Source organism: Nicotiana attenuata, chromosome 1 (genome assembly GCF_001879085.1).
Source record: "Nicotiana attenuata strain UT chromosome 1, NIATTr2, whole genome shotgun sequence".
NCBI classification, from domain to species: domain Eukaryota; kingdom Viridiplantae; phylum Streptophyta; class Magnoliopsida; order Solanales; family Solanaceae; genus Nicotiana; species Nicotiana attenuata.
Genome location: NC_031989.1, coordinates 44,797,946 through 44,823,987, shown reverse-complemented (window position 1 = coordinate 44,823,987; position 26,042 = coordinate 44,797,946). Strand labels below are relative to the sequence as shown.

Sequence of the window (26,042 nt, the reverse complement as noted above, 5' to 3'; positions counted from 1 at the left end):
GAACCATAGATGCATCTATTAACCTGTCGAGGCGAACAACCCGCTCCCATGAGAGTGTCATACATAAATCCTGCCGAAGTGAACGGCCCGATCCCATAAGATGTGAAATACATAGTCCTATCGAGGCGGACGACCCGATCCCATTAGAATAAGAAGCTTTTACGGGTCATTGACCCCACTCACGAATAAACGTGTGAGTTGTAATTTCTTTAACAAAAACCTTTCAATGAAATATATATATCACGAAAACATGATGTAAGAGGAGTAAAATTATTGGTGACTAATCATGAACTCGTAGCAAGCCCTGTCTCAAGTAGAAATGTAAAATAGAGGAATTTAATAGGCGAGAGACTGCTGAAATAGTACAGCTATAGCATGATGTGAACCTAAGCCTACCGGGACAATAACATAAATGTAGCTAAGCACGGGCTCTCGTCACCTAGCGCGTACGTAGCCCCCACAACAAGTAGCACACATCAATATACAACACCTAGGGGTAATTTTCCCCTCACAGGGTTAGACAGGAGACTTACCTCGCTCTGAAGTTTCATAACCGGCTCCAACATCGCTCTAACACCTCAAAACGGTGTCCATCGCTCCAAAACTAGTCAAGCAATGTGCAAACAATAACAATATGCTCTAATACTCATAATAAATCAATTTATAACAACTCCCAACTCCGCCCGAAAAGTCAATAAAGTCAACCCTCGGGCCCACGTGCCCGTATTTCAAAAATTATAGAAAATAAATATAACCCATAACTCATATGGTATATATCCAGAAATTCATCCAGTTTCGTCCATGAATCGACCCTCAAATCAAGGATTTACCATTTTTCAACTTTGGGGCTCAAAATCCCAATTTTTACAATCCAAACACGGCTAAAAATAGAAACCAACAGAAATAATCATGTTGAAACATCAAAATAAAGGTCAGATATTTACCCCCTTGTTGAGACGAGAACAACGCCGCGAAAATCACCTCAAATGGAGCTCTAGAACTCAAGATATGCCCAAAATACTAAAGTTCTTGGTTTAAAACACTTTCCAGGCGATTTTTCTTCATCGCCTTCGCGGGAGACCTTAGCGTTCGCGAAGAGCAATTTTTCGCGTTGACTGGTCAACCCAAAAATCCTTCTTCGCGCACCAGAAACTAGCAATTTTGCCCGACATGGAAATGGGCATAACTCTCTCATACGATATCGAAATTCGCCGATTCTTATTGCAATGCCTCTGTAATAACGATACGGATCTAATGATTCAATCCAATCACAAATCAAAGGTCGTTTGATCAATATAGTGCCCTTTATGCCCAAAGAAATGACGCCGAAACATCAAATAAGAGCGCGACACAACCCTGACACCTCCGAAACACACCCGAGGCCCCCGGGACCCCGTCCAATCACACAAACCAGTCCCATAACATAACACGGACCTGCTCGAGGCCTCAAATCATATCAAACAACATCAAAATCATGAATCGCACCCCAATTCAAGCTTAATGAACTTTAGAACTTCAAACTTCTACATTTTGATGCCGAAACCCATCAAATCACGTCCGATTGACCTCAAATTTAGCATACAGGTCACATTCGACATTACGGACCTACTCCAACTTCCAGAATCGGAATCCGACCCCGCTATAGAAAAGTCCACTCCCGGTCAAACTTCTCAAAAACCTTCAAATTTCTAACTTTCGCCAAATGACCCCCGAAATGACCTACGGACCTCCAAATCCACTTCCGGATGCGCTCCCAATACCAGAATCACCATATGGAGCTATTACCAGACTCGGAATCTCAAACAGACATCGAGAACATTGAAATACACCTCAACCCGAATTTATGAAATTCTTCCAAAATGCCAACTTCTACAATAGGCGCCGAAACGCTCCTCGGACATTCAAAACCCGATCCGGACATATGCCCAACTCCAAAATCATCATACGAATCTGTTGGAATCTTCAAATCCCGATTCTAAGGTCATTTTTCTCGAAAATCACACTTTAGTCAATTCTTTCAACTTAAAGCTTCCGAAATGAGAATTTTCTTTCCAAATCAACTCTGAACTTCCCGAAATTCAATTCCCACGCATGCAAGTCATAATACTTGAAGTGAAGCTACTCAGGGCCTCAAACCGCTGAACGACGCGCTAGAGCTCAAAACGACCGGTCGGATCGTTACATATACGTAGGTCACTTGACCATACCATATTAATATAGTATGCTTCTTTTTTGTCTGATTTATCGTCATCAATGTCTGCTTTGTTAGGTTACTCATGACACCTTGTTATTTTCGATCACAACAAAGCGCTTTTAAAAAAAATACTTTTCAAAATAAGCTGATTTTAGAAGCTTGGCACACAGGCTATAAATCTGGTACACTCCATAGTACTGGACTAGGAACTTTTATTTCTGGATAGAAATTTCGTTTTCATTAATGCAGTAGCTTCATCACTCAAAGCGCCACATATATAGGAGCTATTGGTTCTTTCCTAGAAGACAAATAACAGAAATATTTCACCTAATTCTTAATGGGTACACAATCCCCTTATTCATTAATTAATACAGATATAACTTGTATACATAACATGATTTGCATTCTATGTAACGAAGCCTAGCCCTGGCCGAAGTTCCTTTGATTGTAACAGTCCAAGTTTTCCCCAGGAGCAACATTCAACATACCACAATACCTCCTATAGTATCCAATTCGATCATCCACTGCGTCATTCCGACCTATGCCACATTCAATTCCACCGTTAATGATGTTGGTAATTACACCGTAGCCTGGTGCTCGATTCGCCGACTGATCCGCTGCAGACGGAGTCCATCGCCCGATGATAACGTCGTGGCTTGAGGGCTTGTTATCTTGTGGTGTCATCCAGAACCATATAGCTGTTTTGAATGATATAGTAGCATCTGTGGCTACTAAATCTGGGTTGTTAACTAGGTCTTGTCCAATTGCAGTTCCAGCTTTCTCATAGTTATTTCGGCTGCAAAAGTTTATCGTTTCTAAATCAGTCATTATGGCACTAAATATATGCATTTCAATATTCTTATCTAATAAGTAGTATTTCATTGTCCGAAATGAAATTAAAACAGATATAGAGAAATGACTAGTAGGCAGATTCTCAATTGCCCCTGTCAAAAGTCATCTAAGGTGAATTTTCAACGATTGGTATAATTTATATTCATCTGTCTTACGTACTTCGTCAATTGGATGGGTCCTCTACCATAATATCTGTCACTCTGGTCATTTTGCCTAACAAAGCAATATCCTCCTGTAAATGGTTCTGCACTCAGGGAACCACCTGCAAAAGAACAAACGCTTCACTTATAGATTACAGCTATAATAAGTAGTAACCTAAAAAAATAAGGCAGATAACTCGGAAAATTGTTTATTTTAATTAGGGTAGGGGTAGCACGAACGCAAGCCCCCACGGCCAAATTATGACGTGGCTCGACCACTTGGGTTGACCTTAGGCTGGCGCCCCTCTGAAAGTGTAATGGAGGTCACTAGCCTAGAGCCCTAGATCATGTGTCTTAATGATCGCCCATTAACCCCGTCCAGGAAAGTGGTAGAATGGATTAAATTGCACCTATAGATACTTTCATATACTCCAACACAGACTGAACAAACAAATTAGCAGTATAGCTGAGATTAAAGTTGGGGGATGAGCAAAATTACCAGTAGTTTCGTGTGAAGTTTGACCGAAAAAGGCAGCAATTTCTTTCCTACGGGCAGTATCATCACCAGTAGTTCCAAAACCAGGAAAGGAATTGGCAGCAGCTATGAATGCATCATAAGTGTAGAAGCCATTAGCAGGACATCTACCGTCGTTCCTATTCTTAAGCATCTCGTTGAACAAGTCACTCGTTACAATAGAACCAATGCCTTGTGCCAAGCTCCCTGTTAGGAACAGGAAAAACACACAACAAAACAATGCCAATGGTGATCCAGAAAACTCCATTTTCCTCTGTTCTTTCTTATGTTTTTTGAGTTAGAACGTTTAGTTATGTGTGTGGGTATTTATAGGACTCAGATTTAAGGTGAGCAGAGACTTTTCAAATAATAAGGTTAAATAATGGGGCTTTGATTAATTTTTTACTATGTCAGTTTTCCACAATCGTAGTTGTCAAGTTTGCGTCTTGTTTGGGCCATATACGTGTTTCATCATAAATGGCCGATACTGTGAAGAAAGGCGCCCGGAGTTCTTCCAAGGAAAAATAGCAAGGGAATAAATAAAAAAAAATCTTTTCAGCTGCAGTAACCTAAGCGAAATACATGTGACGCTAGGAATATTGAAGCATTCTATTGGATGTACTGAAATTTAGTGCGTCTAAAAAGAATTAAAGTACACAATATTTAGAAATAATTTAACTTTAAATTTTTTAATTTACCCCTAGTGGGATGGATTATAATCGCCACAGTTTCTTTTGCCAAAGTGACTTCCTTGAGTGAGTGAAGTAGGGAACTTGGCTCTGTTACAAGGGCCACAACTATATCGAACTGAATTGGCTTTATGCACAATCTCGCCACTATTTGCTCGTTAGCCATTTCCAGGATCAGCTATAAGTTTTGTGTTTGAAATATTTATGATAACTCAACTCAAACAATCAAACTTTGAGCCAAAATTTGAAGCTTATGGGTTCGAGATTCTAGTTCTTTTAAGTTACTGGGTTCTAAAATAATAATTTGTACATATTCCATGAATTTTAATAGACAAATACGGAATCTGCACAAAAGCTACTGGATTCGGCCGAACCCGTAAGCAGAGGGCTAGCTCCACTCCTGTATAGACATATAGACAAAAAACAAAATTCGCGACCTATAATTTAATCCATTAAAAAGCTGCTACAAAACTAGTGTTAATAGCCGTTGAGGTTTTTGGAGTTTTTTAAACAAAAGTAAATAAATAAATAAAGTATTCGCTGAAAACACAAGCGACCTACAGTTTAATAAACTAACATAAACTCTTGAATCAACCCGTGCCCTTCAAAGGGTTTAGGGTTTTAGTAAATTTTATTTCAAATACCAAAAGAAACCCAACAAAAAAAATAACCCTTCGTATCTCCATAATTTCAATGTTCCTCTAATTCAATTTAGGATTTAATCAAATGATGTTCCTCCGAGAAGCATCTGCTAATTTGGTTAGAAGATTCCGTTTTCCACCTCAATCACTTACTACTACTCCACTTCAAAGAAATTACCGAATTTTACTATCAAATGCTGGTAAATTTCGAATTTTATGTAACTGCTTTTCTATTCATGATTAGGATGAATATTTGATTTTTTTTCATATTAAATTATGTTCAGTGATCAATATTTGCATTTGGGCATCTTTACAATGTAGAACAAGATACTCTGCTTTGTCCCATTTTATGCGATTTTGTTCCCTTTTCAGTTTTTCTCAAAATATCTCTAACAACTTAATTTTTTATCTTATTCGCCATCGATATAATAAAGCAAGAAAAGTTACCGAAGAAATGTGATATATATTCTAAAAGAACTTCAAAAAAAAAAATTAAAGATAAAAATTCCAGAATTGCAAAGGAAAATTTCTTAGGCGTACTAGTAGGACTACAACCGCTACTCTCGACACAACTCTCCTTTTACATGTTACCCCTCACCAACACGTTGTTATGGTAAAATTAGACTATTTTATCTTGTAACTGTACTGGTCAAAATTTGGATTAGACTTAATAACTGCAAATGGACGTGGTCGACCACAGCATGAGGGCGAGGAGTCGCCTTAAGAAAGTTTAGTGCCGAGGTCGAGCAGAAGATGTACGAAAATAACGTTAGGATAAGTTAGAATAGAAAAAAAGGAACATTGAATATTCTTTCAGTTGTACTTTTTTAGGGTTTCTCAGGAATATCCCCTATAAATAGGAAGAGATCAAGAACAAAAAAGGGATCTTCACTTTTCGGTAAGAGCACGTTGTAAAGGGTTGACTATAAGGAATATACAAAAGCTTGTCTTGCTCACTGACTACATTGTTCAGTATACATTGTTCATTCACAAGATCCAAAGACTTCTTATCCATCTTTATTTTCTATCACCCCACATTGTTGTCGGGAAGGAGGATCATCCAAGTCACCTAACATTTGGGTGATAAATTCCTTCTTACTACATTTATTGTCATTATCTACATTTAATTGCATGTTTCTATTACTACATTCATTGACAATCATTAAACATATACTTGATATTTATTATTCTTGAACGCGGTCTTATATCACTGATATACCCCAGTTTAGATCTAGAATCTATTTCATTTAACTAGGATTCACCCTCTATTTCCTCATTAATTAGTTTAACAAAAAGCTTAATACTTTTTGGTCAAATAATTTGGCGTCGTCTATGGGGAGATTCTAGTTGAAATTTTAGTTTCTTCTAGATAAAAAAAAAACGACAACAACCATCTTTTTCTCGTTAGCACGAACTAACAATGGCAGGAAAAGGAGATGAAAGACAGAAAGCAGTAGTGGGCGTCACTACCAACCTCTTGAACACCATCAACGAGGGTGATAGAGAATGAGAGGAGAATGTCACTCCGAGTGCTACACCCACGCGGGGTGACTTACCTCCCCCCCCCCCCCCCCATGAAAGTGTAACCGCTTCACGCGAAAGAGGAGCCTCCACGTCCACAACTGAGGAAGTGCCACCAGCAGTGAAAAAACTATTGGAGGAGTGGCTGACAAATACTCTAAAAAACATACTCGACAAACCTGTTCAAAGGGCGAATAGAAACTCCGCACAAGCAGATACCAAAGTAACCGCCGACGAGCAACCTGCTCCCCCAATAGGTAACACTCACACCGCTGTTGATGCAGGTAACGATGCACTTGCGGCCATTCTAAAGAAAATGGAAGAAATGGAGAACGAGAATAAAGCGCTCCGCGACCAGATGAGGGAACACCAAGAAAGGGTTGATAAGATATCGGGCGCCCCGAAACTGCTACCAAAACAGGACGTCGGTCGGTTCGTCGAACAACCATACAGCGAGGAGGACCCCACATGCCATACCCAAGACCTTCAAAATGCCACCATATTTGAAGATATACGACGGCACAACAGACCTCCGAAGATCACATCATTCATTACGTCACAGCAGTAAAAGGCAACGACCTCTCAAAAGAGCAGGTACCATCAGTGTTGCTAAAAAAGTTCGGTGAAACCTTAACAGGGGGAGCCTTAACATGGTACTCACAATTACCAGCACGTTCAATAACAACGTTCGAGGAAATGGCCGACAAGTTCGTCACTGCCCACGCCGGGGCTAAGAAGGCAGAGGCCTGGGTGAATGTATATTTGTTGTTAGGCAGTCGCCTGGTGAGGGAATCAGGGATTTCCTCGCTCGGTTCAACAGAGTAAGAATGAGCTTGCCAAATATATCAGAAGGGATGGCGGTGGCAGCTTTCCAAAATGGGTTGAACAGAAATGGGTCGAGAGCGACCAAAAAGTTATTAAGCAGACTCATGAAATACCCTCCCACCACTTGAGAAGAAATTCACAGCGCCTATTGCGTCGATGTTAGAGCAGACGAGGATGACCTCAACGGTCCAACCTAACGGCTAACATCGGTCCAAACGGAATTGAGGAAAGACCATCGTAATGACGGCCGAAGAGACCATTCAGGTCCACGCCTCAACCGGGGCAGGCACCAACCATATGTCAGAACAGCCATCCCACCACCTCCTCGCCATATAGAAGGGACGTCCAGGCCACACACGGGGACTCAGCGAAACGAAAGAGGTATGCCTCCACTCTTATCTGATCACAATTTTTGTGTTTCCCCTTCAGAAATAGTGTACGAACTAGAGAAGCTCGGCCCAAAGGTGAAGAGGCCACAAAAGATGAAGTCTGATCCAAGTACCAGAAAGTCGAACGTCCTCTGTGAGTTTCATCAGGAGCGGGGTCATAAGACCGAAGACTGCATAGCCCTACGGCAATAAGTAGTGAACATGCTTCACCAAGGACACCTAAGGGAGCTGATGAGCTACCGAGGAAGAGCCAACTTCGTCCGTGGATGAGAACAACACCAAGGCCCTCCAAAGCCACCCTCCCCTGCACGCACCATCAAAATGATCATCGGCGGAGGCGACGAAGCAACAATCAATCACGTGAAGTTCACCACCACACATAAACTGAAACAGTCGATCACCCATGAACGGTATGATGACCTCGAAGACAGTATCATCTTCGATAAGTCTGATACCCACGGAGTGATAACGCTACCCGTTTTGGCCTGGGGCATCACCCTAGAAACAACGTTTCATGTCAGGAACTAGGACACAGCTTAAAATGCCATAATAGGGAGACCCTAGATACACGCCATGAGGGCCATCCCGTCCAGCCTATATCAAGTAGTCAAGTTCCCTACTCTGTGGGGGATATTCAGCATCAGAGGCGAACAACGCACAACCCAAGAATGCTACCGCATCGCCCAAGATTGTACACACACTCAACAGTTAAAGGGAATGGGCTCGAAAGCATAGCAATTACCAAAGTCGGGACCCGATCTCGACGAACAAAAAGACGTCATCAAGGATCTTGACGTCGTGGAAGCCATAGGGTCAACGATAGAAGACCTTGACCCTGTCCAACTAGACAACAACAACCATAGTAAAAAGGCTTACATGGCCATAAACTCAGAACCAGGTACATTTCATAAATTTTTAATTTGCAACGCCAATTTGTTTGCTTTCTCCCATGCAGATATGCCATATTACATCCCGCATTTTTATACGTTAAAGTTTCATCGTAAGTTAATCGACGTAAGTTTGGTATTGAGATTATTTTGAGATTATAAGCATTATGTTATTTCAAACAAGTGATGAGTAAATTCGTGAAGGTGAGAGGGTAAGCAAATCGAAGAAAATGAATTTCGTCGAAGTTTGACATTTTGGGATAAAATACAGCCCGAGCTAAAATACCTGGTATTTATGGACTAGTGCCGTACAAGGTACCACATGACCATAATAGTAAGGTGTACAAAGTGTGTTAAAAGTGAGTAGTATTTTAAGTAATTTGAGATAATTCTTAATTATGTGGATATTTGGTTAATTGTGGATTTTTGGTGGAAGATTAACCATGTAATTAAGGAAATGGGTGGATAAAGTTTGGATAACCTTAAATCCACCCAACGTGGCAGCAACCCATATCCAAAGGAATGACTATTGAATTAGAAAGCAAGGTGTCTTATTTGGAGGGAATTGTTAGCCAAGTAAGCCTTATAAAGTGGGTCCCACATCCATTATAATATAAGACATCTCTAACATAAAAAGAGAGATGGATATATCATATAGTAACGCGAGCATTTTTCCTGGCATCTTCAATTAATTCAACAAGACTTTCATAGCAATTCATACAAGATTGGATTATGTGTAAGATGCAATTCTAAAGGAGTACAGTGCAATCTTTCTCAAGAATATCATACGGATTTTTTCCTTATTCCGATCCGCCGTTACGTGTTTTGTCGCAATCAACGTGTGTTAGAGGGATTGTCAAGAGAATCGGTTCAGGCATGTTAAGGCTATCCCTTCTCTTTTGCCATGATCTATACGACACAAACGAAACGAGCAAATGCACAATTTCCATAAATGACTCTATTCATAGAAATACTAGAGATGCTTATATTCTTGATTTCCCATGTGTCATTTTATTCTATCATCTGTTCATGGGTCTCAGAAAACACGTAAGTTGATAAACTTTATTTCATGATATTAATTAGAGGTATAATGGTCTTATGACGTTCCGAAAGATTTTATTGATGTACTTCTCACGCATTGCATCCATCTATACATGCACATTGACCCATGACCAGATGGCGTTATATACGCGTATATATATATATATATATATATATATATATATATATATATATATTATATATATATGTATGTATGTATGTATGTGGGATACGGGAAAAGGTTACAACGTTATATACGCACCACCACCTGATCAGCTGGTATATGTTGATGATTATTCCCACAGTGGCCGAGATGTTATGATGGGATTCCCTCAGAGGCTTGATGATGTTATGATGGGATTCCCTCAGAGGCTTGATGATGTTATGAATACATGTACGTATGCACGACATGACATTAATACGCAAATGCATGGCATTATATATATTAATGATTCACAGAGTTATTCAGACTTACATGTCGAGTCCTTTACTCCATGTTTCTCTCATGTCTATTTTGTACTGATTTTCATTCCTTAAATACTCGGTACATTATTTGTACTTACGTCCTTTTCGCCTGGGGATGCTGTGTTTTATGCCCGCAGGTCCCGATAGACAGATCAAGAGTCCTCCAAGTAGGCTATCAGCTCAGCGAAAGATGTTGGTGCGCTCCATTTGCTCGGAGTTGCTTATCTGGTCAGTATGATTTGGACGTGTATTTCTTAGTATGGTGGGGCCCTATACCGATATTTATGGTATTTATCTACTCTTAGAGGCTTGTAGACATATGTCATGTACGTAAAAGATTGTATGGCCTTGTCGGCCTATGTTCAGTGTACGAGTGGTCACTTTGGTCTTATAGGCATGTATGTCTTATGTATAAGTTGGTATTACATGTTTTATTCTAGTTATCCTACAACAGCCTTTCCGTCTCATTTAACTATGATAGCATGATACGAAAAGATACGTTATGTTGGTACTCGGTTGAGTAAGGTACCAGGTGCCCGTCGCGGCCCATCGATTTGGGTCGTGATAAAAGTGGCATCAGAGTAGTTCTGTCCTAGGGAGTCTACAAGCCGTGTCTAGTAGAGTCTTGTTTATGGGTGTGTTGTGCACCACACTTATAAGAAGGAGGCTACAGGGCATTTAGGACTATCACTCTTTCTTCTTACTCTAGATCGCGTGGTAGAGATCAGTTGTACGAACTCAATTTCCTAAACTCTATCTTATTCATAAAACGACGATGCCTACATCCAAAAAGACGCTTGGTAAGAGATATAGCTGTGGAAGTGTTGAGTTAGAGGAACTCGAGTTTGCATCATTTCTATGATGGATAAATATGAGGTCTTTGGTAGAACATGTGTGTACTAAGACGTGTAAGCTTCCTTATAAGGAGCCTTAAGGCAAGAATATCTATCCACCCCTATGGTGAAAGACAATGAGAGGTTCAGAAGATAGATACATATCTCAACAAGTAAAAGAGGCAAGATGAAGAAGGGTACGAGGTACCTAGTTAGTGAAGATGATCATTATTTATAATTTAGGAAAAGAGATATAAGCATTTAAAGTTACCTTCAACGGTAACAAAGGTATGTGCAATCAACCAAATCCATCTCAGTTATGCCCAATGGGGGCTAACATGTATAGTTTAAGAGAAGGATGGGATATCAGGATCCGGCTGGGGTTACAGTAACCCAAAATGGTGAATGGATTGTTTGCGTTAGCTGACATTTTGGAAGGACATTGCAAATGTGCTAATAGATCTCCTTGTGAGACACCCAGATGATGCACTCTAGAATAGTATAGCTAGATATGAATATTAGAATGTTCCAAAAAAAAAACTTTTACAAAGACAAGCACTGGAATCCTGGAAGGGATAAATATTACCTTAGTATGACTCCCATCCCCAATAGAGAGAGAATGTTAGGCAAACCGAAGAGCCGGTGGATGGAGTAAAAGGGAGGTAAAAGCAAAAGAATGTCTTGTTGAAGTTTTCAGAATAAGGTAAGTGACAGAAATGTTAGCAGGGAAATAAAAAGACAGTTAATGGAGCATTATGAGTAAGATGTGATACATGGATGACAAAAAAAATGATGACAATATTACAAAGTCTATAGTCAAGTGAAGGAAAAGATGAGAGGTGATAGGCCTTGAGACAATAAAAGAGCATAGGACATAAAGAAATATCCTCATTTCGAGGAATAAGTTCGTGACTCCAAAGCGACTACCAGAAGGGAGAGTTAAACTCTAGAGTAATAGAAATCAGTATGGGCTGGTGAACAAGATAAACTAAACATGAATTAGGGACGGAGTGATTTGATAATAGTCAGCATCATGAGAATTTCAGATTGCGTTCCGGCAATAATAGAATGGACAACAGAAGAAGATTCATGAGAAATTCAGAGAATGGTCATTCAGGAAGACGCCTCCCTAAAGTAAGCAATGTGAGCAAAGTTAAGCTTAAGGGATTGTATGTGCTAGGTACACTAAGTGTCACCATCGCGAGTAAGGAATTCTTTTATCCTTGGTACAAAAGGATTACCGCAAGGCGAGTAAGGGTCATCGATGATGTGAAAGGATGCCGAAGATGAAGAGGTAAAACATCTATAGGTAGGTCGTCATAGCTCCAACTCTTAGTATTCCCCTAAAAGAGGGAATATGGAGTAATGTGGCGTTAAGTCAGAGTTAAGTGGTTCTACTAATTATGGAATGGTAAAGGAAGAATGCGATAAAAATGAGAAAGAAATGAGATTGCACTTATCCAAATCCTATAGATATGCTACGATTCTAGAACATTATGCAAGCACGACGTCAAGGAGAGGAAGTAAGGGTTCCGGCTTGGGATGTTTTTGATAAATAAGGAGCCAGTGCGAGAGGTAAGTTAAGACAAAAGGAATAACCCAAGAAAGATTACGTGGAATATTGATATGAGAATGGGCCAACGAGTAGTTAGTTGTTGATTCAGGAAGAGCCTAGTTATGTCTTGACAGGTGGTTACAGACAAATTAGCAGATCGTGCAAGATAAACATAGTAAAACCCAATATAGTGAATTAAGCCTCGCAGTAATTTCATTATAATACTTGAGATATATTAAGATAGGAGTCGGGGTAGTTAAAGGTACCGTATGAATGTTACGGGAATAAAAGAGAGTGCCACTGGAAGACAGTCAAAATATCAGTTCAGAAGCAACCCTACAAGCATAAGGGTGTGGAGGTAAGTAACTACAGATAATTATAGGCAAGGAAGGACATCAAAAGGTTCGTCGAGTATACGATGCAATAAGCTCGCAGCTTTACAAGAGTTAGAGCGTCCTCCCTAAGTACTACCAAAAAAAAACTAGCTGAGGAAATAAGGAAGAAGGCTTCAACCTAAGCTCAGTGACCAAAAGAGGAAATGGTCATGTAAAAACAGTCTCACTACAACATTGTAAGCACTCCAAAAGAAAGTGGCACCTACCGTGGCTAATGAACGGGAAGTAAAATCAAAAGTAATATTCGAGATCATATGAGTTGCACAAAAACTCCGGTATGCGTGGGAACTAGATAAGCTATATATGCACGCAACAAGGGGCAGAAAGACCAGGAAAAGTAATAGCTTACGATTAAAGAAAGTTGAAAAGGAATGAAAAGAATTGTTCAATCAATGATCCAGAGTTAGTTATGTTATGAACGCACCTAAGAGTTTGGAGTATTATCCATGCAGCATATATGTTCAAAATCATACAACTATAGAAGATTCCGGTATAAGTTAAAAGAAAGAATTGAGCCCAGGTAATAGACTAAGGATTGAATTGTTAGAAGATTGTATCACGGATATTCCATAGCATCCATGAAGGGCTAAAGTAATAACAAATACCATGAGCCGCAGATCGGAAGATAGCTTAAGCCTACATAAAGGCTGATCAGAAGAAGGAGGAAACTAAAGAGTTATATCAATGAAGTAAATCAGGAATCTGATTATTGGACCCAGACAATTATAAACCTCGTGATTGAGAACATTGTAAGATTATTCTCATAATCAGGGGTACAAGAGAGGTAGTACAATATCCATATTCTATAATGGCTCTACGATAAAGCCAGTTAGAAAAGTACCAGCCTCATAAGAAGCCAATATGAAGCTCTTACCGAATCATGTAGAGAGGTGCAAGTATTATAATAGAAGTTCAAGTTGTGGATGTAAATTATACCCATATGTAAAGAAGGTCACAAAAGAGATAGAAGGTATGATGCGAGACTTTAAGGTAAGTAAGGTAAAGGTGAACAACGTACGAGATACTCAAATGCAGAGGTTATGAATAATCCATACTTCGGACAAAAGGCTACAAGCGCGGGGATTCAGTATCCAGGAATGATAGTGGTATCGTCAGTAGCATATCTTCCAGCCTATGGTTTCTAGGTATTGAGAGGCCTAGTCAGGAGAGTAAAGCGACAAGGTTTTAGGAAGACAGAAGTAAGGATAAGAAAAGGCAAGTGAGAAGGTGACGAGAAAGGATAAGTCCTCAGGATTAAGCCCATGAGAATAAAAATTGTAGAAAGCTCAGTATATCCTAAATATACTCAAAGGAGTCTAAGACTAGTAAAATCTAGAAGAAATGGAATGTTGCCCTGGTAATAGAAGAAGGGTGTATTATGATAGATAAAGGATGACGTTTGGGCTTTCGATTGAGTAATGATTTGATGAATTGTACAGGATTAAACTACCCTCGTAAGGAGAATCATATTTGGATTTTATGAAATATGGTTATTGAAGTATAGTATCGCCCCTAGGTGGAATAGGCAAGCCACTTCAGATATTCCCTGATGAGACGTAAGCCCTAGTGACAATGTATTACGTAAGAAGTTTCAAGTTATCAGTAGTGGATTGTAGATCAACATTGAGGTGAATCAATAATGGATAGATAAAAGTTACAATGTATGATATGAGATTGGGCCATCAGTCTTGAGATGAACAGTAATGAAGAAGCGTTAAAGGACTTAGATTTATACATATAGGATAAGCAACGAGAATAACCTGGAGTTTGGTAGCAGACCTCAGTAACGATAAATCAAGGTAAGAGTTATGGTATATTATGACCTACCTAGATGCAGTAAAGTCATACCGATGGATAAACGGATCTATGAAATAATGTATAGCAATATTCGTAAGTTCAACAAAATACCGAGCGAAGAACTTCAGTATACCCATAGATGCTTAGAGGGACCTCTTATCAAGCTCTGTATATGTATACAAAGTGAAGCCTAGAGATTGGCTAAAAGCTCGAGGAAAAAGGAGAAAAGAGCACACTTACAAGGTAAGAGTCGTACAGGCTGCATGATAGAAGGTAGCAACAGTTACGAGATTGGAAGAATTCCGACTACAATTCATGGTGTGAGAAAGAGGCCTAAAGGGGGGAATGCCCTGGCCTTTGAATTTATTCACAGAATAGTTGCCTAGATGGTAGGGAGGGTACTAAAGTATTAGCAAGAGCCATAGGTTATAAAAATGATAAGTGCATCAGTCAACATTCGAGGGCAAATGTTCCAAAGGGGGGAATGATGTTATATCTCACATTTTCGTACGTTAAAGTTTCATCGTAAGTTAATCGAGATAAGTTTGGGAATGAGATAATTTTGAGATTATAAGCATTATGCTATTTCAAACAAGTGATGAGTAAATTCGTGAAGATGAGAGGGTAAGCAAATCGAACAAAATGAATTTCGTCGAAGTTTGACATTTTGGGATAAAATACAGCCCGAGCTAAAATACCCAGTATTTATGGACTAGTGTCGTACAAGGTACCATATGACCATAATAGTAAGGTGTATAAAGTGTGTTAAAAGTGAGTAGTATTTTAAGTAATTTGAGGTAATTCTTATATATGTGGATATTTGGTTAATTGTGGATTTTTGGTGGAAGATTTGTCGTGCCCCTTTTTCTCGCGAAATTGGGTTTCGACATTTCTGGGACAACTCCTTTCCGTGAGGGTAGGGAATTGGATTTGAAAGAGTTGCTACCTGACAGATTTAAGGTGCGTTAGGGAACCAAGAGCAATTAACTCAAATAACCAATCTGCATCACCAGAGATCGGGTAAGGGCTCGAAATTACCTTGAGGGGAAGGTGTTAGGCACCCCTCGAGGTCCACAACGGTAGGTCCCGGCCGAACTTAAATTAAGCGAATTAGTCTAAAAAATGAGAGAGGACGATTTGGACAAATACAATATTTAACTTACATTAAACGGGGGTACAGGGGTGGTCCTAAGTTTTTAGCCTATAGGATCATTCCATGCAATGCTTTGCAACTCCCTCAAGTCGGGGTTTTACTCATAGCATTAGCGCATGGGCTATCATTTCCTTTACTACCCAATTACCATCTTCAAGTGGTTACTTAAGCGCACCAATTGATTCTAAACTGTACCCTAGCGTGCACTACCTGTCCCTTACCTATGGTCCTGGAGGTATTAGGAACTCTATTTGGGATGGTTCTAGACCAACCTATGTTACTTAAAAATGTGAAATCTAGGCGACAAACAAAACAAGTAGGACTTTCAAATAAAGAAAGTATGGGATCACATTGACCTCCACACGTAGGCAACAAAAGGCACGCAATTGAATCAGCAAACTTTATTAATTTTGGACTCCTATAGGCAGGATATCTACGTAAGAAAAACAGAGCGTAAAGACAATTTTATTAAGGCGAGCATTGGGACCTATTTGTTTGCCTATTGATTTTATTCAACATGAATCTGGGCACCTCGGGCAGAAATGTGTCACAATTTTAAACCAAGAATCATTAATAAGCTCTACGGATCTATTGCCTAAGTGATTTACAAGAGCGCTTGAATTCATAATGGACTGACGGGATCCTATAGGCATGATTTCTACGAGTTTGTCAATTACAGACCTATAGGCATGATTTCTAAGTGTAGCACTGATTTTAACTCATAAATATAGTTTTATTCCTTTTAGATCCTATAGGCATGATTTCTAATTGCTGAATTGATTTAAACCCCTATAGGCATGATTTCTAATTGCGAGGTTGATTTAAACTACTACAGGCAGGATTTCTAAGTTTCAGAACTAATTTCACCCTATATGCATGATATCTATTAGTTTTAAATCCTATAAGCATGATTTCTAGGTTTGAAACCGATTTTTATTCCTATAGGCATGATATCTATTAACCTTATTTGGACGGAAATTAACAGGTTGTTATGAAAGATAATCAACAAAAGCCCTATAGACATGGTCACTAATGCACATTGAGTTGAAAATATGTGTAGATCCTATGAACAGGATTTCTAATGTGAAAAATTAAATGTAAAGTACTATAAGCAGGGATTCTAGCATGTCGATGTGCAACACAGAATCAAAATGATCATGAAAAATCCTATAGGCAAGATCTCTAAACACAGTATAGTATCCATATAGTTCAATCACCATAATTAAACCTATAGGCAGGATCTCTACCCAGTTTTAACAGAGGTATAAGAAACCCCCCCCCCCCTAACTTTAACTAATAAACCCCAAATCTGTTATTACATAGATTATTACAGCCTAGAATGAATGAATTACATAATAGTAACGATTACACTATAGGGAGCCTTCATAGGCCTAATCTAAAGCTGGGAACCAGGACTTCAAATACAACAGCTCTGAAGCATAGCAGTGATCCATTCACAGCACATCAAACCAAGCTTCCAGTGTGTCAATGTGCCCAAAGAGCCTCAGGGACCCCGGGCAATGCTCACACTAGAACCACACATTCAGCACAGAGTTCATAAAAGATTGGAAAAACCAGCCCTAATGTGTCAGAGTTCAAAGGAGTCTCAAGAACCCTAGGCAGTGCTCACACTGGGGGGTGGTGGGAACTTAAGTGACTAAGAGTAGAAGTTTGAAAACCAGTGCATAAAGGTAAGGGGGCAAGTTTTGAAACAGTTCAATTTTAGAAGAGAAACAGTTCAGAATACTGAGTTCCAGGCAGAACTACTCCAAGAAACAAACAAGGTTCAAGTTCAGCATACAGTTCAAACATGGTGACATCTAATTAATCTAGATACTCATGCTAGTATTAAAACAACCATGGCTTAAACACAGAGACAGAAACACTTGAATTAAACAGACAGGACACATGAATTAAGCCACAAACATATTTGAGTACATGCTTATAGTTCAGAACAAGTATAAAACTGACTAGCAGATTGAACCTTAAACTAACTTATGAGAGAATTCCTGTTATCTAAAATAACTTAGTCTTAAGTTTAGCAGTACTATATTGCCAAATAAAGGACAGAATCATGCTAGGAATTGAAACAGGCTAGTCAAACAAAGCATAGAGAAGAAAATAGCAAAGGTTAGGGCATACCAGTTGAGAAGAAAGCATGTAAAGGTGCAGTAATAGTTAAATTCCAGAGCAATTTGGCCTTGGCTTTCAGCCGGCCAAACAATAGCCACTTAGTTCAGAAATCAGAACAGGGGCAAGAGAGAGAGCTTAGTTTTAGTAGTGAGAATAGGAGAGTTCGAGACTTGTCCTAAAGGGGAAAGGGGAAAGGGTTTAAATAACGTAGGAATTAAACACATAAACATGGAAAACCAATTACTCAAACACTAGAAAGGTAAGCGTTTAAATCAGTAAAATTGAACCCTAAACTTTAGGTAAAGATACACAAAATCAGTAGGGAAAAGGTAAAGAGTCACATAAGGAATACCATATTTGGTTCAAGTAAAAAGGGTCTGAAACCCTTATTTTGGTAAATCCCAAAATCAGCAGAGAATAATGGTAAAGAATCACGTACTAGCACAAAAATGAACATAGACAGGGATTATTCAAAAGAAGAGTAGGATTGAACCATATTTAGTTCAAGTAAAAGGGTTTGAAACCTTAAATTTAGGTAAACCATAAAATCGGCAGAAAATAAAGCAAATAACCACATATTTGCATAAAACGAACATAGATGGGAAATTATTCAAAAGGAAACACAGAATCGAACTAGAAAAAGATCTGAAATCCTAATTTAGGGAAAAATAAGGTAAAAAATAAATGAAACACGTTAGATTAAACATAAATAAGGAAAATATTAGTCAAATACGAGAAAGGAAAGAGTATCAATCAAAGATCAGTAAAGAACAAGGAAAGGTCTCAAACCCTAGTTGAGACAGATGCTTTGAATCGGACCAAAGATGCAAGAAACGTTCAATAAAACATGTATATAGACGGAAGATCGTCCAGATCTTCACAGAATCAGGGTGAATCTACCTGTTATTGAGGTAGTTCTTGCCAAAAATATGGCAAGAACCTAAGTAACACCATAGACGAGCGTATAATGATAGAGTAACACAAAATATGTAAGTAAATCATGGATTGATTCCATGTTTGAGCCGGAATATGAGAGATTTGAGGGTGACGGCGCTAGGATTTGTTAGAGACGGAGAGGGCGTTGAGAGAGTTTAAGGGCGGCGGGTTTAGAGGGAATGGGGTAGGGTTTCGGGTAGGATATAATTAAAGGGGTTGGTGTATTGTGGACCGTTGATCTCGAGTCGGGTATTAAAATGGCTATGGGACTGGGTTAATGGGTATGGGCAAGGGGTAATTGGGTTAGGTAAATTGGGGTTGGTCCAGGTCCGAATTTTATAAAAATGGGGCCAGATTTTAAATACCCAATTTATTACAGAAAATAATTTATAAAAATAATAAATAAAGAAATAAAATGTCAGTGGTGCATAAAAATGATTTAAAATAATTATGTAACACTATAAAAATATAAAAGACTATTTTTGCACAAATAATATAATTATAAGTACATATGAGCTATTATTGCAAAATATGCAATTCTAGCCTTAAAATGCAAATGTATTTATGATTAATATGTTAAAGTATTTAAAAACTAATCTGGGTGCAAATGGTGAAATTAGATGATAAAATCATTATAGAACTAATTTGTGATGCAATTAATGATTATTTTCATAATAAAATATGGGATTAAAATTGATTAAAAATCTTTAAAAATTATGAAAAAATTAGGAAAAATACTTGATGACGTTCATGCATTATTTTGAAAGTATATATACATATTTGAAATATGTGAGGAAAAAATTGGGTATCAACAATTAACCATGTAATTAAGAAAATGGGTGGATAAAGTTTGGATAACCTTAAATCCACCCAACATGGCAGCAACCCATATCCAAAGTAATGACTATTGAATTAGAAAGCAAGGTGGCTTATTTGGAGGGAATTGTTGGCCAAGTAAGCCTTATAAAGTGGGTCCCGCATCCATTATAATATAAGAGATCTCTAACATAAAAAGAGAGATGGATATATCGTAATAGTAACGCGAGCATTTTTCCTGGCATCTTCAATTAATTCAACAAGACTTTTATAGCAATTCATACAAGATCGGATTATGCGTAAGATGCAATTCTAAAGGACTACAGTGCAATCTTTCTCAAGACTATCATACGGATTTTTTCCTTACTCCGATCTGCTGTTACGTGTTTTGTCACAATCAACGTGTGTTAGAGGGATTGTCAAGAGAATCGGTTCAGGTATGTTAAGGCTATCACTTCATTCTTTTGGCATGATCTATACGACATAAACGAAACGAGCAAATGCAAAATTTCCATAAATGACTCTATTCATAGAAATACTAGTGATGCTTATGTTCTTGATTCCCCATGTGTCATATTATTCTATCATCTGTTCATGGGTCTCGGAAAATACGTAAGTTGATAAAGTTTATTTCATGATATTAACCAGAGGTATAATGGTCTTATGGCGTTCCGAAAGATTTTATTGATGTACTTCTCACGCATTGCATTCATTTGTACATGCACATTGACACATGACTAGATGGCGTTACGTACGCGTATATATATGTATTTATATGTATATGGGATATGGAAAAAGGTTACGGCGTTATATACGCACCACCACCTGATCAACTGGTATATGTTGATGATTTTGCCCACAGTGGCCAAGATGATATGATTGGGATGCCCTCATAGGCTTGATGATGTTATGAACACATGTAGCTATGCACGACATGACATTTATACGCATATGCATGGCATTATATGTATTAATGATTCACAGAGTTATTTAGACTTACATGTCGTGTCCTTTACTCCATGTTTCTATCATGTCTATTATGTACTGATTTTCATTCCTTACATGCTCGGTACATTATTTGTACTGACGTCCCTATTGCCTGGGGACGCTGCGTTTCATGCCCGCAGGTCCCGATAGACAGACTGAGAGTCCTCCAAGTAGGCTACCAGCTCCACGGAAGATGTTGGTGCGCTCCATTTGCTCCGGAGTTGCTTATTTGGTCAGTATGATTTGGACGTGTATTGCTTAGTATGGTGGAGCCATGTTCCAACCTTTATGGTATTTATCTACTCTTAGAGGCTTGTAGACATATGTTATGTACGTAAAAGATTGTATTGCCTTGTCGGCCTATGTTCAGTGTATGAGTGGTCACTTTGGTCTTATAGGCATGTATGTCTTGTGTATAAATTGGTATTACATGTTTTATTCTAGTTATCCTACGGCAACCTTTCCGTCTCATTTATCTATGATAGCATGATACGAAAAGATACGTTATGTTGGTACTCGGTTGAGTAAGGTACCGGGTGCCCGTCGTGGCCCATCGATTTGGGTCGTGACAGGCCAGGTATCCCGAAAGACATTACCACGCACAAGCTGAATGTCAACCCACTCTACACGCCAGTACGAAAAGTAAGAAGAAATACAATCAACGAGGCCGTCAGATGAGGTGGATAAACTACTCGCTAACGGCTCCATCCGAGAGTTGAAATACCCCAATGGGTTTCCAACGTGGTCTTGGTGAAAAAGAAAAACGGAAAGTGGCAGATGTGCATGGATTTCACGGACCTAAACAAGGCATGCCCGAAAGACTCCTTTCCGTTGCCTCACATCGACCAACTCATCGACGCAACGGCAGGGCACGAGTTGTTAAGCTTCCTGGACGCCTACTCAGGTTACAACCAAATCCTCATGGAGGAGGAGGACCAGGAAAAGACCACTTTCATCACCCTTCAGGGGACGTACTGCTACAGAGTCATGCCGTTCGGGTTGAAGAACGCAGGGGCGACTTATCAAAGGCTGGTCACCAAGATGTTCAAGGACCAACTCGGTAAAACAATGGAAGTTTACATAGATGATATGTTGGTCAAATCAAAAAGGAAGGAAGACCACATCGACCATCTGAAGGAAGCCTTCAATATACTAAGGCAATACGGTATCTTAACCCCGAAAAGTGTGCCTTCGGCGTAACCTTGGGCAAGTTCCTCGGCTTTTTGGTGTCACAAAGAGGCATCGAGGTCAACCCCGGCGAGATCAAAGCCATCGAGGGAATACCCGAAGTATTGACCAACAAGAAACAGGTACAAAAACTGACAGGTCGTATAGCTGCCCTGTCAAGGTTCATCTCAAGATCCTCTGACAGATGACACAAATTCTTCAACGTGCTTAAAAAGGACAACGGGCTCCAGTGGAATTCATAATGCATCGAGGCCTTAAGAGAACTAAAGGCATACTTGTCCTCGCCCCCGCTACTCGCCAAAGCAAAACCTGGCGAGAGCCTCCTGGTATACTTGGCCGTATCAGAGGTCGCAGTAAGTGCAGTACTGGTCCATGAAAATAAAGGTACGCAATCTCCAATCTATTACATTAGCAAAACCCTGGTCGGCGCCGAAACAAGCTACCCCCACCTCGAAAAGTTGGCCTTGGCATTGGTCAGAGCTTCACGAAAGCTAAGACCCTATTTTCAGTGCCACCCCATATCGGTGGTCACGACCTTCCCCCTAAGGAGAATCCTACATAAACCCAAGCTATCGGGGAGATTGGCCAAGAGGGACATAGAATTAAGCGATCACAATATAACATGTCAGTCGCGAACAACAATAAAATCGTAGGTACTGACCGACTTCGTCGCCGATTTTAATGCCAAAATAATGCCTGAGGTCGAGAAGGAAACTTCTAGTACCTCTCCCAGGTTACCCGACCTATGGTTCCTATACACCGATGGCGCTTCCAACGCGTCAGGATCCAGACTAGGACTCGTACTCGAGGTCCCAACAGGTGAAGTCATTCTCTATTCCACACGGTGCCCCGATATGACTAATAACGAGGCCGAGTATGAGGCCATGATTGCGGGACTAGTACAGAGCGCGACGAGTTGTCCTCCGATGTGACTCATAACTCGTTGTCAACCAAGTCACATGGACTTTCCAAATCAAAGAGCAGAGGCTACAAAAGTACCAAGCAGAAATTCATAAACTACTACCAGAATTTGACGAATGTCAACTCGACCAGATACCTCGAGCACAAAACATCAAGGTAGATGGCCTCGCAAAGTTAGCAGCAGCCACTAAAAACATTAGAAAAGAAAACGTGGTTACCCTGCTCCACTCGTCAATAGATCAACTTGAGGTACACTCTATAAATTTAACTTGCGACTGGCGCAATCGTATTATAACATATTTGCATGAGGGAATACTCCCATCAAACAAAAAAGAAGCCAAAAATATTCGAATGCAGGCGGCCAGATACAGCATCATAAACCACGACCTATACAAAAGAACGTTTGGCGGTCCTTTGGCAAAATGCCAAGGGCCAAACCAAATAAGACACGTCCTTGAGGAAGTACAAGGCCACTGTGGTGCCCATACCGGTAACCGAGCCCTCGTCAGATGCCTCATATGAACAAGATATTATTGGCCCACCATGAAGAAGGAAGCCGCCGACTTCGTCAATAAGTGCGAACAGTGCCAGAAATACGCTCCTATGATACACCAAGCGGGCGGGCACCTCCACTCTGTCACATCGCCATGGCCGTTCATCAAATGGGGGATGGACATCGTCGAACCCCTTCCAGCAGGACGAGGTAATATACGATTTCTTTTGGTTTTGACTGACTATTTTTCCAAGTGGGTAGAAGCAGGTGCATTCACCCAAATACGCGAATAGGAAGTTATCACATTCATATGGAAGAACATCATATGCCGCTTCAGCATCCCCAAAGAAATCAGCTGTGACAATGGACACCAATTCATCGGGAAAAAGACCGCCGAATTCTTTGAGAAATGGCACATCAAGAGAATACTTTCCACGCCATATCATCCCGCAGGCAACGGCCAAGTTGAGTCCTCCAACAAAACAATACTAAACATTTTGAAGAAAAAGCTTGAGGTCACCAAGGGACTGTGGCCGGAATTACTACCAAAAGTGCTATGGGCATACCGCACTACGCCAAAAACAAGCACAGGAGAAATGCCATATTCACTAGTCTATGGGGCTGACGCAGTGATACCAGTCGAGGTCGGGGAACCAAGTTTGAGATACTCCAATAAGAGCGGACCAAGCAACGACGAGAACAGAAAGCAAGACCCCGGCAAAGCAGAGGAGCAAAGAGACATGGCTCACATAAGAATGATAGCCCAAAAACAGCAAGCAGAATGGTATTACAACAAAAAGGCCAAAGTACGACCACTCAAAGTCGGGGACTACGTACTAAAGGCCAAAACACAGGCGAGCAAAGACCCAAGAGACGGTAAAGTAGGAACTAATTGGGATGGGCCATACAAAATCACGGTAGCAGCAAACAAAGGATCATTCCAACTAGAAACAATAGAGGGAAAGCCACTACCTAACAATTGGAATGTCGCCCACCTCAAATACTTCATTTTCTGAGAACGGACGCCCTCCAAGTCGCACTCTTTTTCCCTCACCCGGGTTTTATCCCAATTGGGTTTTATCGGGGAGGTTTTAATGAGGCAGCAAAGGGGACATCTCGAAGTTCAAGTATAATTCATCGCCCCCCCCCCTATCGAATACTTCTCCAGGACGAGCGATGAAGGGACTAGGTAGACAGAAAATTCTCAAATGTATGGAACAAACACAAACATGTAATATTCTCCAAATGAATGAAATAAACAAAGCAGCATGCAACATCTTTGCACACTCCACCCAATCATTTTACATATTACATTCGACCTCGCTCGAATTATTCGACATTCGACCTCGCTCGAATTATTTGACATTCAACCTCGCTCGAATTGTTTTAAATTTGAGTCACTCGAATTGCTCTACATTCGACTCGCTTGAATTATTTGACATTCGGATCGCTCGAATTATCTGACATTCGACCTCGCTCGAATTACTCTACATTCGATCTCACTCGAATTACTCTACATTCGACCTCCCTCGAACTACTTGATTCTCGACCTCGTTCGAATCAATCAAACCTCGACCTCGTTCGAGCTAACAGATACCCGGCCCCAAGTCGGTCTATGTTCGACTCCGCCAAAATCAACATTACATGAAAACGGCCGAAAAATCAGGGACTTTCCCACATAGCAAAGAAAAAAAAAAGGGAAACGGGAATCCGAAAATACATAGCAAAAAGGCAATTGTTTCATTTCAATTGTTGGATTACAGTACTTTTTTACAAAGGGCTCGAAGACACCCTCACAAAAATAGCAAACAAAAAAAAAATTGAAGTACAAAAGCTTCACGCCACATCATCCCCATCAGCATACTCATCATCATACCAAGGATCAGAGGTAAGCCCATCCGCGGCGTCATCATCATCATCCCCGCCGAGTATACCAGGGTCGTAACCACAAGCTTCACGAGCTGCACATGCCTTCACACAAATGCCCTCAAGCTCCGCCTCGGAAACCTTCCCGGTAGCCTTCGACCTCGGCCACCAGTTCGACCTCGGCCGATTTTCGATTCAATCATCATGACCAAATTTCCTCTGAACGGCTGCAGACAAGATCCGCTCATCGAGGACGTCCAAGATCACGACCTCAACAAGCGGAGAGACTAACTGCATTGGTCAAAATTTGGATTAGACTTAATAGCTGCAAATGGACGTGGTCGAGGATTAAGCCGACCACGGCATGAGGGCGAGGAGTCGCCTTAAGAAAGATTAGTGCCGAGGTCGAGCAAAGGGTGTATGAAAATAACGGTAGGATAAGTTAGAATAGAAAGAAGGAATATTCCATTGAATATTCTTTCAGTTATACTTTTTTAAGGTTTCTCGGGAATATCTCCTATAAATAGGAAGAGATCAAGAACAAAGTGGATCTTCACTTTTCGATAAGAGCACGTTGTAAAAGGTTGACTATAAAGAATATACAAAAGCTTGTCTTGTTCACTAACTACCTTGTTCAATATACATTGTTCATTCACAAGATCCAAAGATTCCTTATCCATGTTCATTTTCTATCACCCCACGTTGTTGTCAGGAAGGAGGATCATCCAACTCACCTAACATTTGGGTGATAAATTCTTTCTTATTACATTTGTTGTCATTATCTACATTTATAGCATGCTTCTATTACTAC

At 40.0% G+C, this 26,042-nt stretch overlaps 1 protein-coding gene across 1 annotated transcript; it reads right to left on the bottom strand.

The window, feature by feature from the left end:
- Positions 2,369-4,003, bottom strand: LOC109225714 (acidic endochitinase Q). Its single transcript, XM_019390483.1, has 3 exons — positions 3,686-4,003; positions 3,206-3,308; positions 2,369-2,990 (listed from the first exon to the last, which is right to left on the bottom strand). Exons 1-3 carry the CDS (start codon positions 3,966-3,968, stop codon positions 2,615-2,617), a joined length of 762 nt encoding a protein of 253 aa, XP_019246028.1. The 5' UTR covers positions 3,969-4,003; the 3' UTR covers positions 2,369-2,614.

Bases quoted from the DNA above. Each gene is read 5' to 3' on its own strand.
- LOC109225714 (XM_019390483.1), bottom strand. From the start codon at position 3,968: ATGGAGTTTTCTGGATCACCATTGGCATTGTTTTGTTGTGTGTTTTTC. The intron at 3,309-3,685 runs GTAATTTTGCTC...GTTCTTTTGCAG, and splicing joins AACTTCACACGAAACTACTG to GTGGTTCCCTGAGTGCAGAA. The intron at 2,991-3,205 runs GTACGTAAGACA...AAACTTTTGCAG, and splicing joins GGACCCATCCAATTGACGAA to CCGAAATAACTATGAGAAAG.